General features: G+C 35.0%; 1 protein-coding gene across 3 annotated transcripts in view; it reads left to right on the forward strand.

Annotated features, from left to right (window-relative positions):
- CAPS2 (calcyphosine 2) overlaps nt 1-16,504 on the forward strand; it is a 32,269-nt gene extending 15,765 nt beyond the window's left edge. For all 3 annotated transcript variants that reach the window (XM_032221490.1, XM_032221489.1, XM_032221488.1), the window contains exons 11-19: nt 3,323-3,397; nt 4,097-4,192; nt 4,294-4,387; nt 8,115-8,233; nt 9,720-9,790; nt 10,458-10,612; nt 11,939-12,058; nt 12,606-12,702; nt 16,001-16,504. In XM_032221490.1, coding sequence (XP_032077381.1) covers nt 3,323-3,397; nt 4,097-4,192; nt 4,294-4,387; nt 8,115-8,233; nt 9,720-9,790; nt 10,458-10,612; nt 11,939-12,058; nt 12,606-12,702; nt 16,001-16,176 — 1,003 coding nt within the window. In that variant the 3' untranslated portion in view covers nt 16,177-16,504. The remainder of the gene's footprint in view (nt 1-3,322; nt 3,398-4,096; nt 4,193-4,293; nt 4,388-8,114; nt 8,234-9,719; nt 9,791-10,457; nt 10,613-11,938; nt 12,059-12,605; nt 12,703-16,000) is intronic.
- Nucleotides 16,505-16,737: the final 233 nt, after the last annotated feature.

Below are 16,737 nucleotides of genomic sequence, written 5' to 3' on the forward strand. Positions count from 1 at the left end.
TCCCAAGATCCCTTCATCAATATCCCGCTCCACCTTCCCTTCTGTCCCACTCCTCCCAACTCCATTCATCCCAAACCGCAATTCAAATAAATCTTGGTCTCCGCTTTCCTCACCCCAGAAAACAATTCATGCGCAGTTTGGATTAAAATTCAAATAAGTCTTATAAAGATCCCATACAATATCTGTCCAAAATAAGAGATGCTTCTTTCCGTTCCTCATCGGTACACAGCTTTACCATTTCATACCAAACAGGAATCCTAAAATTTTAATCAATCCAAGAGTTTAAAAAGTATTTTAAAGACATCGCTGGATCTTTATTCTTTACTCTTAAATCCTCAGTTTCCGCTCTTCTGCCTCTCCGGTAGGGGGAGAACAACTCCCTCCGTCTTGTAACCAAGTAAATTGCTGCTTGTCTTTCCTTCACCTTGTCTTTCCACATTTCCGAGTGAGTCAGGAAGCCCCGCCTTCAGAGTTTTATAATAAAAGTCCCGAGCTTCCGAAACAGAATTGAGACGAAATCTTTGATTCTCGAATGTAACTGTGATTCCAGCTGGAGCTCCCCATTTATACTGTATTTGATGATTTCTAAGTTCTTGGGTTAAAAAAGTATAGTCTCTCCTTGCTTGCAGCATCTGGAGTGGTATTTCTTTAAAGACAAACAAATCTTGCCCGTCGATTCGCAGCCTGTTGTTGTGAAATTTTTGGATGATCGCATTTCTGGATTCTCTTGTAAAAAAGTATATAATTATGTCTCTTGGAAGCTGTCGCTGTTCTGCTACACACGAATTCTGGCGATAGATTTTTCGAATATTCCAATCAAAATTAAATCCCGGACTTCCCACCGCTTGACTGAAAGCCTCTACAAACGTCTGTTTCAAGTTCTCTCCTTTCTTTTCGGGCAGTCCTCTAACTCTTATTGCAAACGCCTTTCTGTTATAGTTTATCATTATAAGTTGTGTTTGAGTATCTCTAATCTCTTGTTGTAATGCTTGAATGTTGGAAGTCAAATTAGAATTAGCCTCCTCCAAAGTTTCCAGTTTAGTCTCCATTTCTTCGATATAATCTGTCAAAGTAGACATAGCTTCAAAGATATCCGTCTTTATCTGGGCAATCTTGGTCTGTATTTTGTCGCATAAATCCAGCACAAATTCTTTGATTTCTTGTTTAAAATCATTAAGTATTTGAAAAAGAAGCTCCTGTGTTGAGGAATCTCCAGTAGGGGGTGTAGGAGGCAAGGGCAGCAATTTTCTAACAAGTTCTTTAGGCACATGCAGGGGGGAGCGTTTTGCCTGCTTAGACCTGGGAGGCATTATAGATAAAAGCTGAGAATAAACAGATAAACAGTATCTTCACCTGTTCAGTTCTCAATAAGTTATTTGTAGATTTTGCTTGTTAATGGAGCAGTCTCCAGGGAGAAGCCGGTTAATTACGTCATCAATCACCAACACAGTAAAAACGCCATTTTGTTGAACAAAGAAGCTTCAAAGGAAAACAGGGCTGGTGTTTAGATAGTTATAAAAATAGGAACATCTCAGGAGTAAAACCCGCTCGTGTTATTCTTGCTTTAAGCAGTTTATCATTGTCCTGAGGGGGGGGGGATCGCCTGTCTAGGGCTGCAAAAAAAAAGCAGCTAAGAAGAACTGGCTGGAGATAAGAGCTCAGTTACGCTGGATCTTTTCTCCGTTCGCAGCCCAAAAAAAAAAAGAAAAGGGGCTGTGAACTATGAATAAATCCTAGCACCTGAGCTTCTGCCTGCCCCTTTCTGCCAAAAAGGGGTGATATCTATTGATCTTAATTAGATATACAGACCAGAACTCTGAGAGGAGCTCCGTTGAGCTCCTTCGTCGACAGGCTCCGCCCCCAGAAGCCGTTACTTTGGAGAATTTTAATCAACTAGGATACAATTCATTTTTAAAAAATTAAAAATAGAAAATAAGGAAGACCTGATAGAAATTTATAAAGTGAAGCATTATAATGAAATTAAGTAGGTAGTGGGTTTTCCCCAATCTACTGCTAGAATCTGGGATCATCCACTCACACTCAATGAAGGGGGATCTGCATAGTCAAAATATTGTACTTAACGTGGATATTTCAGATGTTCACCTATGAAATTAGCTGCCACATGAAGTGATAGATTCCAACTTAACTGAAATTCACAGATGACAAGACTGTCAAATCGTTATTAATCATGTGACATCAAAGTAATATGCTTTTAAAAACCAATTGTTCTGAAAAAGCCCAGCATAGTGCTTCAGATTAGTATTTGATTAGACATGGTTAGAAATAGATTAATCATGGTTGGAAGCTGGGTATCAGAATTAAATAGACCATTAATTTAAACTGCTTTGCTATGTTCAGTTGTTCTTATATCTGTTTTTATAAAATTGTAGTCTCCCATCTAGAATTTAATATGCTCTCTGTGAATCTCTATTTAAGGTATGTGATTTCGCCCCCCCCCCCCCAAAATGAGCTAATCAGGGATAGTGTTTCAGATGTACTGTCACTGGGTCTAGCGATACACATGTATGGTGCAGTCCGTATAATGGTTATGTTGATTTTTGTTGGTGCATTGTTTTTACTTTGTCTATAGATTACTTGTATATTTTTGTTTCACTGATTTTATGGCTTTTTGCTGTTTTAATAATAATAATTAGTTTCCTATAGTCATGAGTTTGAGATAGGCAGTGATATAAATTTAAATAAATAAATAATATTCCACTAATTTATTTTCTGGCTACACTGAATGGTGATTGCTTCTTAACACATTTAGAATAATAATTTAATTTTAATATATAATATTTGTGTAATGTCCATTCAACTGTGTGTTCCTGCAACCAGGAACTAAGCTTTCCTAAAATGTTCTAGGAATGTATTAATTGCTGTGACTAATTTTGTAAAAATATCACTTATTTTATTGAAAATATGAATTATGTGCAATTACATACACACAGATATTTTATTAAATAAATAAAATCAACTTTACTGCTAATGGTATGAAGTACATAGTTTGAATCATCAGTAAGATTTTATTAAACATTGATATCTACTAGAAAGACTTTAAAAGGCTTCAGATTCTTGAAGATACCACTCATAAGCAGAGAAAATAGACATAATTTTATAGTTCCAGTGAAATATATAACCTGTATATTATTTTAAGCTTATTTGTAGTGGCAGTAATCAGAATTTGTTTTGTCTTTGCTGTATCTTTTCATGATAACTCTATTGAACTCTGTTCATGAACATGTAAATTCTACAAGCAGTGGGCATGCAAAATGACTTATTTTACTTGCATAGTAACTTATATTATATATGTTTCTTACAGAATTAAGACTAGGTCAGCACTGACAGAAAATATGCTTTCTAATAAATTACGGTTTGATGGTAGATTGATATTAAGGTATGCGTACAAAACTTTTAAATATTGTTTTCTGTTCAGAAGTTGCTACTTGCATAACCACATTTTAGTTCAATTGCTTTCCAATACAATAGAATAGCAACATTACAGTTTACATTAGACTTTCATCCAGTGTTGTTTATACTCATGGTGATTTGCTCTATGCATATTTCATGAAATCATAATCAAGTACTAGCTAGATTGATGAGAAAATGCTGACTTCCCTGTCTATGTAGGAGGGATAAACTAGTAAATTGTATTGGTGTCCTTTAATTGATTGTTGTGGATCTTGTGAATACAAGAATTTACTCTGTTTATCTTTCCTCCTTATGTCATGGTCCAGCAGTATGATCTATTGCAGGAATTATTGGTGTTATTATTTTACCTTAAATACTAAATACTAAAATATGTAATGTTTGGTCCTTAGATCTGTTAGTCGGGTGGAGCTTTGAGGCACTGGAAGTAGAACACTTATAGATAGTGGGCCTACTTTGAAATAACATGCATTCCCCAAGTCTCATATTCTGATCAGGATTAGTGGAGAACTCTCAGCAGAGGAAAACATTGGTTAAATTTATATTATATAAACTGTAGCAACATGAGGGTTGCTTAAAATGTAATATTTTTTTCTGTCTACTTGGCAGTTAAGGAATCATTCTGCTTTATTTATAAGAAGTCTAATCCTTTTTTTTTCCATTATAGAAATGGACGTGATGCTTGTCGAGAACTGATTGGATTTTACTTTACTTGTGACAAATCTTTAACTATTTATGAATATCGAAAGTTTGGTAAAAATAGGTATACATATATAAATATATAAAAGTCTCCTCAGAATTTTATTTAGCCATTAATACTTAGTAAAATCACTTCAAGAGTTTTTTTGTTTTAATTTCATGCAGAACAAATGCTCTACCATTCATTCTGAAAGGTATTTATATGCATCAGCGCGGACAGAGGAAAGGAAAACCATACAGACTTAATGATTTCTTTGTTGTAAGTATTCTAAGTCCAGATAGGAGGAAAGTATGAGCAACTTTTGGGGTCCAGAAACTACATGATTGCTGCGCAGTGGGTTTGAACCATGCAGGTATATGAACAAATAAGATGGTCTTGCAGGGTAGAGAGAAATAGACTGTTTTTACAGGAGTAAGTGGAGAAAATACTTTTAAAAAAGTATCACTGGTACAGTTTTGTTTATAGAGGCTTTTTGAGCTGGAAGAAGCACAGAAAATTTCTTATATTAAGGAAGGATGGTGTTCCCTCCCTGCAAACGGGGGCTAAGAAGATTTCATGGTCTTGAAAATGGGAATATGCTACAAATAATCTCTTATTTTGTAGTGATTCTGCTTGAAATAATTGAATGTGAATTTATTCACATTTATTTTCAGTAATCCTGACCAAAATCTACTCTACCTATGCTAGTACGTATCTTATTGTGCAGTCGCTAGGTCATGTCCAATTCTTTACTATCTCATGGACCGTAGCACTCCAGGCTCCCCTGTCTTATCTGCTGCAGTTTGCCCAAATTCATGTTTATTGCATCAGTGGCACTATCAGATCAGTGACATCTCATCCTCTACTGTCCCCTCCACCTTTTGCCTTTGATCTTTCCCAACATCAGGGTCTTTTCCAAATACTCCTCTCTTCTCATTAGATGGCTAAAGTATTTGAGCTTCAGCTGTCCTTCTGTCCTTCCAAAGAACAGTCGGGGTTGATTTCCTTTAGGATTGACTGATTTGATCTCCTTGCAGTCGAAGGGACTCTCAAGAGTCTTCTCCAGCACCACAATTCAAAAGCATCAATTCTTCAGCGCTTTAGCCTTCCTTATGGTCCAACTCTCAAAACCATACATCACTACTGGGAAAATATAGCTTTGACTATATGAACCTTTGTCAGCAATGTGATGTCTCTGCTTTTAATATGCTGCTTAGGTTTGCCATAGCTTTCCTCCCATGGAGGAAGTGTCTTTTAATTTCAGTCACCGTCTGCAGTGATCTTGGAGTCCAAGAAAATAAAACCTTTCTCTGCTTTCATTTCTTCCCATTTTATTTGCCAGGAGGTGATAGGACCAGATACTATGATCTTAGTTGTTTAAATATTGAGTTTCAAGCTAACCTTTGCACTCTCCTGTTTCACCCACATCAAGAGATTCTTTAGTAACTCTTCACTTTCTGCCATTAGAGTGATATTGTCAGCATATCTAAGGTTGTTGATATTTCTCCTGGAAATCTTAACGGTGATTCATCCATCCTGTCATTTTGTATGATGTACTTTGCATATAAGTTAAATAAGCAGGGTGACAACATGCAGCCTTGTCATATTCATTTTCCTATTTTGAACCAATCAATGGTTCCATGTCCAGTTCTAACTGTTGCTTCTTGACTCACATACAGACTTCTTGGGAGACATGTAAGGTGATCTGGTACTCCTTATCCCTTTAAGAATTTGCCATAGTTGTTGTGATCCACACTATCAAAGGCTTTAGCATAGTCAGTGAAGAAGTAGATGTTTTTCTGGAACTTCCTTGCTTTCTCCATAATTTAGCAAATGTTGGCAATTTGATCTCTAGTTATTCTGCTTCTTTGAAACCCAGCTTGTAGTTCTTCCATCTACTAACTGCTAATTAAATTTATTTCAAAGAACATAGGCAATACTACCCGGAACATTGTGAGCTGGTTTAAGATTGCCAGTAATGGGCAGGCAATGATACTTTATTTTCAATTGTTGTTTTCATTTTTTTTCTTGAATATTTTCGGTGTTTGTTGTTAAATGGATTCAAACCATGATTTAATGTACTTAGAGAATGCAGGAAGACATTTTTTTCTGATTACATTGATCAGATCCACAATCAAAGTAATATTCAGAAAGATCTTACTCTAATTCTTTAGTTGCAAGTTAAATAAAAAATACTTGCTTTTTTGTTGCTTTAAGGCTACATATCTTCCCTTGGCCACAAGAGGGCAGATGACCAGTTGAGGAAAATTACTGAGCTCAACTTTTATGATTAAATGAATAGGATTGTCTTGCTTCTTAAAGCGATTAATCCTTATTTATTTAATTTGGTAAAACATAAACCAACTTTTTAATCAAAGTGTTGAGAATCAAAACGCATACACTGGAACTTCTAAAAATGGAGGAATTTACTCGTTTAGGTGTTTATGGCTGGTTTCTGTTGGGCAATATTGAACTTCAGGATTAGACCATGGGGACTAAACCCTGATGCTCAACCTTGCCCCACAAAGGAATTTCTTTCAAAATATAGTTATTTGTCTCTTTTTTTAGAATTCAAGAAATTATTACTAATAACAGTATAACAATAATGTTCATTACAGGAGCTGCACTTTTAGGCTATAAAGAAATGTGTACATAGAGTCATTTGTCACTGTATTAACCTGACAGTAATTTGGGTAACAAAACAATATTAGAACATTTAGAATTTACAGCTTAAAATCTTGGGAGTATGAATTTTTACATTAAACCGAAGAAGTGTTAAGCAGATAACATAGTGTTTTATATCCTTAATACAATTATTCAATGAGTATCGGAATGAAGAATACTTATGCCTTAGTAAATGCATACATTGGATGCTGATATATAGTCTCTGATGTGGCTATAAGTGATAATAGCAAGTCTGTAGTCATTCTTATCCCTTCTTATCCCCACTTCCCGATTAGTTTGTTAGCCGCCCTGAGTCCCCCTGGGAATAGGGCAGCATACAAGTTTAATAAACTAAACTAAACTAAACTAAACTAAGTTTAATAAACTAAACTACAGCAAGTCTGTAGGCACTCTGTGACAATTATTTTTGCCTGTTGGAATCTGTGTAGATTTTTATAGCCTGAAAACTATATTGTTCACACACTATGCATTCTATATTAAGTTTTATCAACATCTTAATATATACACCTGATTAAGAGAAAAAAATAAACCAATTAAAAGAAAAATACAAAAGTTACTGGAATTACTGTATGAAACGTCTATATGGATTTTCTTCCTGCTTCTTTGAAGATTATAGATTTCTCAGAATTACATTTTTTTCTATATAAAGAGTGTTGCATCTACATACAACTGGACGTGGATTAGTTGAATCAAGATATTACTTTCTTTCAATTTGTCAAAAAAGTTACAAAAGAACTTGAGCAATTGAATGACTTAAAAATATTTTTCTGTTAGATGAGAAACAGAATTTTTCTGTTCTGTTCATCTATAAAGATAAGGAATTCAACTCTTAACCTTGAATAAATTCTGCTTCCCTTGGATCTCAAAAGAATATTTTAGTCTTGAAACTTATAATCCTGTACTCCAACTCTTCTCAGTTGTGGGATAAATTCAGAGGCAATAAGTAAAACAGTCAAAATCATGGAAGTTAGATGTTGTCTGTTAGTAAATGAGTATTGTGACAGAAAAGCCGCTTATTTAGAGATCATTTGGCAATTGAGGGAGAATGCACAAAATATTCATATATAATTGGGCAGGCGTACAGCAGAAAAGATAACTGGAGACAAAACAGTAGATAGATGTTGTCCATTAAAATTACTGTCCTTGCAGAAAACTGAATGGATAACACAGAAGATTTTATCTTGTATTGCATCATGCTTTCTAATTTTTCAAAGTCAGACATATTTGAAATAATTCACCTCTTTAAGATTGTACTAATATTTTGTGGAATAGAATAAAAATTGACTGTACTTTTAAATCATTCTTATATTATTGATCACAGGGGGCAGACCTAACTTTTTTGAGCCTTCAGCATCCTGGTCTTCCTGAAAGTATTAAGCAGAAACCATTGTTTACAATCCGTGTCACAAATATTGATGAAATGGCCAAAACATTTCTAAAGTAAGTGGAATTAGACTATCTGCTCATGAATCCTCTTTGTTGATCAAAAATATTTTATATATCTATTGGCTTGAGGGTTTGTTTGTGTTTCTCTAACATAAATGTTAATACCTGATTAGAGGTACACATAGCAAAATGTAAATATATGACTGGGTGTTTGTAGAAGATAGAAACTTTTCTGGAGCACAGAAAAAATGTGTATCTACATCTAACATTACTTATGTTATAGTTACTGTTTCTAAAAAAGGCAATTTGGAATTTGTTTGAAGAGAGGTACCATACAATTCAAAATGGCATTTTTTTTCCCATTTCAGGTCAAAGCTAATTTCCCCTTAAATTGCAGTCTTATATAATTCAAACAAAAAAGAATTGCAGAACTATATGTAATGTAGGTCCCTCAGAAATATTGAAATTATATGTCCAAGAATTCCAAACCAGTTCTTAACACATATGAAGAAAATTTGATTATTTAAGGCTAGTTAATAGTTTCATTTCAAAAGTTAGAATTAATTGACGGTTACATTATTGTTTATAAAGGAAAACCTGTAAATAGAAGAAAAGAATTACCAGTGTCTTACTGTAATGGTTATTTCATGCTTCTGTCTGATTCTTGTTGGTCTTTCTAGAACTTTAATGATAGTCTAATAAATCAGTAGGAGTTATTTCGGGTAAGAAAAAGAATATGCTATAATCTTCAAAAATAATAGATTAGAAGATATAGCCACTGATAATACATCATTTTGATATATAATGTAGTTTATTTGGCTTTGCCAAATAATTCATGTTTTATGAATTTAGAGATTATAAGAAGTAAATTGTAAGGTATAAGTCATATTTTTTGGCTTAGTATATTTGCATATCATATGTATCTATCCTATGACGACTTGTTCAATAATCCATAATTAGGCAGTCTATGAACTGGGCCAGTAAGTACTGGTAAGAGCAGGAATTTTAAAGATTTATATAAAATGGGTGTTGTCTAGAAGTCAGACTTTCTAATCAGACTTTCAAAGAAACATCTTTGGCATATTATGGATCTCTAGGAAGTAAAGAAGATGGTTGTGGTCTCAAATAAGCATGGCATGATACATCTTGAATGGGTGATTGAAAGTATCTCTTTATGGGTCTGTTGTTAAAAGAAAGTTCAGAAATAGTTTGTACAGATTGTGGCTTCTAAAGTGAAAAGTAGTAAGATGGAGAAAGATAATATATATTCTGTATCTTCTAATGGGATATTTCTAGCACTGTTGATTAAAATGCACAATGTTTTTTGCTTTTGCAGATTTAATAGATTCATTAAATGTTTTTATATAATGTCTGACTGAAATCCCATTTAATGTAATTTTTTTCTGGATAATATAAATACATATACAATATTTTACAAATCAGAAAATCTGTTTTTCCTAATTTATATGTAGAGTATAATACATATCTATGAAAGTAACCTTTTACATTTATGACTGCTTAACAAATGCATATATTTTAGGACCTATAATGTGGAAACTGAGGAAAATCCTATTGAAGATGATCAGAAGAAAACTTTGAGGAATATTCAAGGTTTGTATATTCTGTTTGCTGTAAATTTTTGTCTATGAGTTCTATAAAAATATTTTCATGGAACTTAGATTGTACTTTATTCTACAGTAATTGTATTTCAGTATACTTTCAGAATAGGCTTTTGATTGTAGCAGGGGTGGGTTCCGGCTGCTGCTACTGCTGATTCACTCAGGGATGTGCTGCATGTGTGTGTGTGTGCGCGCATTTGTGTGCATGCATGTGCAGTACTAAAAAAAATGTTTTTGCACATGCGCAGAAGCAAAAAACAAGATGGCAGTGCCTAAGCTGCCACCGAGAGAACTGGTTCGGGGGCATGGCAGGCCAAGCCGAACCAGTCCAAACCGGTAGGAACCCATCTCTGGATTGTAGGTAATATAATTTTTTGATATAGAAAAAATAATGAGAGTTTTCTTCGATATTAGTAATGTTCTGTGGGATAATTCTTTATGTGTAGAATATCCTAGGATAAATTCTGAGCATCTCCAGTGATTTCCTAATATAGCAGGATTAGAAAATAATTATTCTTCAGCTTTATCATACTATGTCATTAAAAGGCAATATTGAGGTAATTAGGTCATACTTTTTACATATTTGAAAACAATTACTGTATTTAAGAGAAAAAAATTAATCAACAATTTTAATCAACCATTTAAAATTTCTTCTCTAGATAATCTGAGAACAAAATTAAGTAAAAGAGGAGTTCGTATTGTATCAGGACTAGGAAAATATTTCCGCAAACTGGACAAGAAGCAAAATGGAAATATTACAAAAGCAGACTACAGGCAAGCACTAAAAGTATTTCATTTAGAAATGACTGAAGAGGTATGTCAAAATCCTTATCTAAGAGGGTAGATACAATTTAATAGGCATTTCTTCAACATTGTGGGATGTAATTCATGAACAATTTACAAAGATTGAAAGATAACAATTTACTGGAAAGAAATAGAACAGACAAAGCAGGAGGATGAGATGGCATTATATATAAAGAACATGTACAGTTTTTCAGATTGGGAATTTAAGAGACTCCAATTAGAGGTTTCATATGGGGGGAAAAAACCCAGTGATATTATTTCAGGATGGCCTTTGGACAACCTAGCCAGGCAGAAGATCTTGATAATGCCCTTCAGGGCCAAAGCACAAGGACTTTCATGGTTTGGGGGTATTTTGCATTGTGCTTTTACAGTCATTATGTTTATTGATTACTTTCTCATGTGTTTCAATCTGATGTTACCCCACATAACTTGTAGTTAGCAAATTGGTAAATATGAATGCATGCATATATAAATAAGAAATATAATACTAAAAGGAACTTGGTTATTTGGACATTCATGGAAAGTAACTCTTGAGGTTGGTGAACAGTGCAATTGCCCCGCAGGCAGGACCAGCCTGTTGCTTACTTTCTGCTGCTTACTTTTAGGCCATATTCTCTTTCTGTTGATATATGCCCCTATGCCTATGGCCTACCTGAGGCTACTCTAAGTTTTATGAGGCCTTCATTCTTGAAGTAGCTTCGAAGAATGCTCTTCTGTGTCTCTGAAAACCATGTGAAAGCATGCCTCATTCTTGCATGATTTTCAGAAGCTCCAGAGATTATGTGAGAGCACAGCCCTCTCATGTAACTTTTGCCGGGTCTAAAGGCTGCATGAGAGCATATCCCATTCTTGCACACTGTAGCCTCCAAAAATTGCACGCGGACAGGACACATTTTAAGCGTAGTTATTGGTTGTTGGTGAATGCTGGCATGTCATCCAAAACATAGTGATGTATCACTTTTGACATGCATGCTATAGACTCATCATCATTGTTCTAGCCAATAGGAGAAGAGCTGTAACATAAGCTGGAGGTGAATTATACTTACTTACCTGGTTGTTGTTATAGTAAATATGAAGAAAGCAAATGAAGCTAGTTAGTCTTTGTCTCCCCTTCTTCAACCTGATGGATTGTTTGACCTGCTGCTTTGGTGACATCTGAAACACTAAATATTAATGTTGGTGTTTTAAAATTTACATCAATTTTTTTAAAGAAATGCCCAATTTTAAGATTAATGCCCTGAAACATTAATTTGGGTTTTGCTAATGTTTATGTCGCAGTACTTACTTTGTTAGTTACATATGCAGCACTTAATTTAACTTGGTATTTTAAATCTAGGATTTTGAATCTTTGTGGTTAGTTCTACATGATGACAATGATGGTGAACTTGATTACACTGAATTTATTCGTGCTATTCTTGGAGAAATGGATGAATACAGAAAAGCATTTGTTAGGAAAGTAAGTAATCTTATTTAAGACTATAATTCATGTATTAAAAGTTTAATACTCTTAACCTGCATAATGCTTCACTGGTTTTGGGCGGGAGAATGTCAAGTTTTGGTTTACTGTAAGAAAAATTCTTTCTGTGTCATCTGAAGAAAATTGTCAGTGTGAAAATAAGTGAGTCAGTGAGAAATTTTTTTACTGTTTATGCAACAGGGAAAATGTGTTAAGGAATTGGTAGTGTTGACAAAAAAAACCGTTCAGATTTCTAAGTAGAAAATATATTGTTATAAGATATTGATTGAACAAAACTTACTGTCCTGAGAAAATTTTAAAAGCTTCCTTGCACGGATGTTGATTTCAGTTAGGAGTACCCAATTCTTTAATTTCTTTTTCCAAACATTTATGTAAGGTCAGTTATTCCACAAATAAAGATTGTACATGTAGCATGTTTATTTAATTTTGTTAATATTACTTTGTTTATTTTTATGTAAAAATAAGATGTGTATAAACATTTGTTTCATATATTTGATGCTCACATTTTTTTCTGATTTATTTTTAGGCTTATATGAAGCTGGATTACAATAAAATTGGCAGGATCCCTATGGTAGATATCAAGAAATGTTATTGTGCTAGAAAACATCCTCAGGTTATAGCAGGTATCTATATACTACTAAAACTCTTGTTGTCATAACTAGGTAAAACAATGCATTAGAAGGGCAACAATTTTTGAATCTAGGTACCTCAAAGCAGCTAATTTACAGATCTAAAATCTGGGACCCATGACTCCCAAGAGAATAAAATTTGTGAAATTTGAGGTTGCCTTGAGCTACTGGCTATTTCTGCGGTCATGTGATCTTCCTTTCCATTGTTCCATGACAGTTTCCCAGCCAGTTTTGCAGTTCCTCGCTCTATCCCCCACCCAGCAGCAGCCACTTGCTTGCATCCTTCTTGACTTATTCCACTCTCCCGCAGACTCTACCCATCCAATCCTCACCTCTTCTTCATCCACCCTTCCCAACCTACAAAGTCACCTGTGCACCAGTGGTGGGTTGCTAACTTGTTTACTACTGGTTCTCTCATGCTCGCACACTGCTTCTGCACAGAAGTGGGTGGGTGGACGGAGCCTCCGTCTGCCACCACTACCGGTTTGGCTGAACTGGGCCGAACCAGCAGCAACCCACCTCTGCTGTGCACCCTCCCCAGCCCATGCGGCATCTATGGCACACACCCACATATCCCTCCAAATGTAGATGGCACCTCTCACACATCTCATGTACATTCCTGACCTGCATCCCTGTGCATCCCCTCTCTTCCTCCCCCACCTGGCAGCATCATCTTACCTGAAGTTAATCTTGCAACTTCTGCTGGCTTCCCCATTGATTTTACCCCTGGGATGGATGGAAGGAAGGTAGGAAGGGGGAGGAAGGACAATAATAGCAAATTGACAGGGAGTGAGGAAAAGACAGGGGGAAGGCAAGGAGAGGAGGAGGCAGGGAAGCAAGAAAGGGAGGGCGGGAGGGAGGGAAAGAAGGAAGAAGGGCGAAGGGAGGGAGAAAAGGAAGGAAGATAATGACAGAATGACAGGGAAGGAGGTAGGAAGAAAAGGGAAGAAAAGAAAGAAAATGACAATGATAGGAAGGAGTGGAAGAAAGGAGGAGGGAAGAAGGTAGAAAGGAAGAGTGGAAGAGAAGAAGAAAGGAAGATCAATTTCTAATGCTTCCTACCAGTTTCCCACAAGGAAAGTCAAGGGGAAATAAGCAGGAAGTTGGACACTCCCACTGTTTTTTTTTTGCCTGTCCATGGTCATTCTGTTTTTCTGTTTAGGTAAGAAAATATCTGAAATGATGACCAATGTGCACAGCTTGTCTAGTTAATAAAAATGGTTTGTATTGCTACCATTTTTAGGTGCAGGGAGATTATAGTCATTCAGTTTAAAAAACACTTTAATTTATTATATCTGTTTTGGGTAATCATTATCTTAGTTTACATAACTTCAGTCTTTTGGGGCAAATTTACATTCTACCTTTGAGCTTCTAAAACCATTTGATTTCAAGATCCTTACCATGAAACTGTTCCAATGGCCATTTCTTTAGCTGCATGGTTTTCTGGACAGACTGACATTACTTATTTTTTTCTGCAGATAAGGACTAATCATTACATATATATCATGCTTCCATTAGATCAGCCTTAATATTACTTGCAAGCATTTGTTTTTTCAGGGTGCTTGATCATTCAAAAATATTATAAAAATACATTTTAAAAAATGGAATGGAAAAAAACAAGAATGTTTTTTTTAAAAAGCTCAGATGTTTCAGTATGAAGTATTTAATTCATGTGCAGTCTTAAATATTTGTCTGCTGAATGTACTTATGTTGACAACATAGACAACATTCCTATGTTGATCAACGGAACACCCAAGACCAGATTCATTTTTCAATTAGCTGCCAACATAATGATGTTGTTTTCTTTCAGCATCTTTTTTTTAGAATAGAATAGAATTCTTTATTGTCCAAGTGTGATTGGACACACAAGGAATTTGTCTTTGTTGCATATGCTCTCAGTGTACATAAAAAGACATGAAAAGGTACATTCATCAAGAATCATAAGGTACAATACTTAATGATAGTCATAGAGTACAAATAAGAAATCAGGAAACAATATCAATATAAATCATAAGGATACAAGCAACAAAGTTACAGTCCTGCAGTTATAAGCGGGAGGAGATGGGTGATAGGAACGATGAGAAGACTAATAGTAATACAGCCTTAGTGAATAGTTTGACAGTGGTGAGGGAATTATTTGTTTAGTAGGGTGATGGCATTCGGGGAAAAATTGATGTTGTGTCTAGTTGTCTTGGTGTGGAGTGCTCTATAGCGTCGTTTTGAAGGTAGGAGTTGAAACCATTTATGTCCAGGATGCGAGGGGGTCTGTAAATATTTTCATGACCCTCTTTTTGACTTGTGCAAGTGTACAGGTCCTCAATAGAAGGCAGGTTGGCAGTAATTGTTTTTTCTGCAGTTCGAATTATCCTCTGAAGTCTGTGTCTCTCTTGTTGGGTTGCAGAGCCAAACCAGACAGTTATGGAGGTGCAGATGACAGACTCAATAATTCCTCTGTAGAACTGTATCAGCAGCTCCTTGGGCAGTTTGAGCTTCCTGAGCTGGCACAGAAAGAACATTCTTTGTTGTGCTTTTTTGATGATTTTTTTGATGTTAGGTATCCATTTTAGGTCCTGAGATATGATAGAACCTAGAAATGTGAAGGTCTCTACTATTGATACTGTCTAGTATTGTAAGAGGTGGTAGTATGGTAGGGTTTCTTCTAAAGTCTACCACAATTTCTACGGCTTTGAGTGTGTTCAGTTCCAGATTGTTCCAGTCGCACCACAAGGCTAGTTCTTCAACCTCCTGTCTGTATCCGGTTTCATTGTTGTCTCGAATGAGACCAATCACTGTTGTATCATCTACGAACTTCAGTAGTTTAATGGATGGGAAATCTGTCCCAAATCTTCCGAAAACATTGCAATCTGAGCATGCCCAGGGCCTTCATTTGGTGTATATTGTAGTCTACTATATTTGGAGAAAGACATTATAATGTTTGGGATAAATGTAGGCTTAAAGTATGAGACAGAATTATTGTAAGCATCTGTGCAGTAACATTACAAAACAAAAGTATTTGCATACTGATGTTGTATGCAAGTATCTAAGTAACACTATTTTGCATTGTGACATGGTGATGCACATTTTGTTCTTTGCCCTCTGGACTCCTACACAAGTTATTTTTAGTAACATATCCCTTGAATTTTCTATCTTAACTTGCTTTTCTTTGGAAGTTTTTTTGTTTGATATATAATATATCTTTAACATACTGTAGAACAGAGATTTATTTTTTAATGTTTTACTACAGTTTTGACATGCTTAGTAACAACTTTAATAGTAAAAAATATTTTAACAGGTTATGCAACAGAGGAAGAAATTAAATCTTCATTTCTTGAAACACTGGAGGATGCCTGCAGCAATCCCAGTGAAGTTTCCTTTGGTGAATTTGAGGATTATTATGAAGGATTAAGTATTGGCATTCCGGATGATGAAGATTTCATTAACATATTAAGGAATCCCTGGGGAATTTAGAAGTGAAAAATATAATGTAAAAATTAGGAATAGAGATTCTGAACATTGTTAACTTTCAAAATACCTTTAATAAATTGGGGTTCGTAATCTTAAGGTACAGTAATGTTTAACGCATGGCTTGTTTCTCTTCTTGCAACATTAAAATAGTATTTTTTTATCAAATTGCCTGAGAGTATATCCCATGTAATAGAATAATATGTTTAATCAATGAATTGTGAAACTGGATAAAAGAATGTATACAAGATAGAACTATAATGTTGTGCTATGTTAAAACAATTGTATCACAAGTCATATATGGCCCTTTATTAAAGTGAATATTTTTATTTTGGTTGTTCTGTGAGCGACTGTTTTAATCCCACAATATATAAGCATAGAGAAGTTTAGGTTGATTCTATCCATCCAGATAGAAGAGCTTGATTAAGTGATCCCCTCCCTCCAAGAAACATTTTGTTTTAATTAATTTACTGCAGTCAGATAGTACAGAAAGTCCTTTATGAATATATTCTTAGAGTATAAGACGCAGCAAGGTTTTGAAGAGGAAATTTTTTTTAAAAAGTTTTT

Source organism: Thamnophis elegans, chromosome 7 (genome assembly GCF_009769535.1).
Source record: "Thamnophis elegans isolate rThaEle1 chromosome 7, rThaEle1.pri, whole genome shotgun sequence".
Lineage (NCBI taxonomy): Eukaryota > Metazoa > Chordata > Lepidosauria > Squamata > Colubridae > Thamnophis > Thamnophis elegans.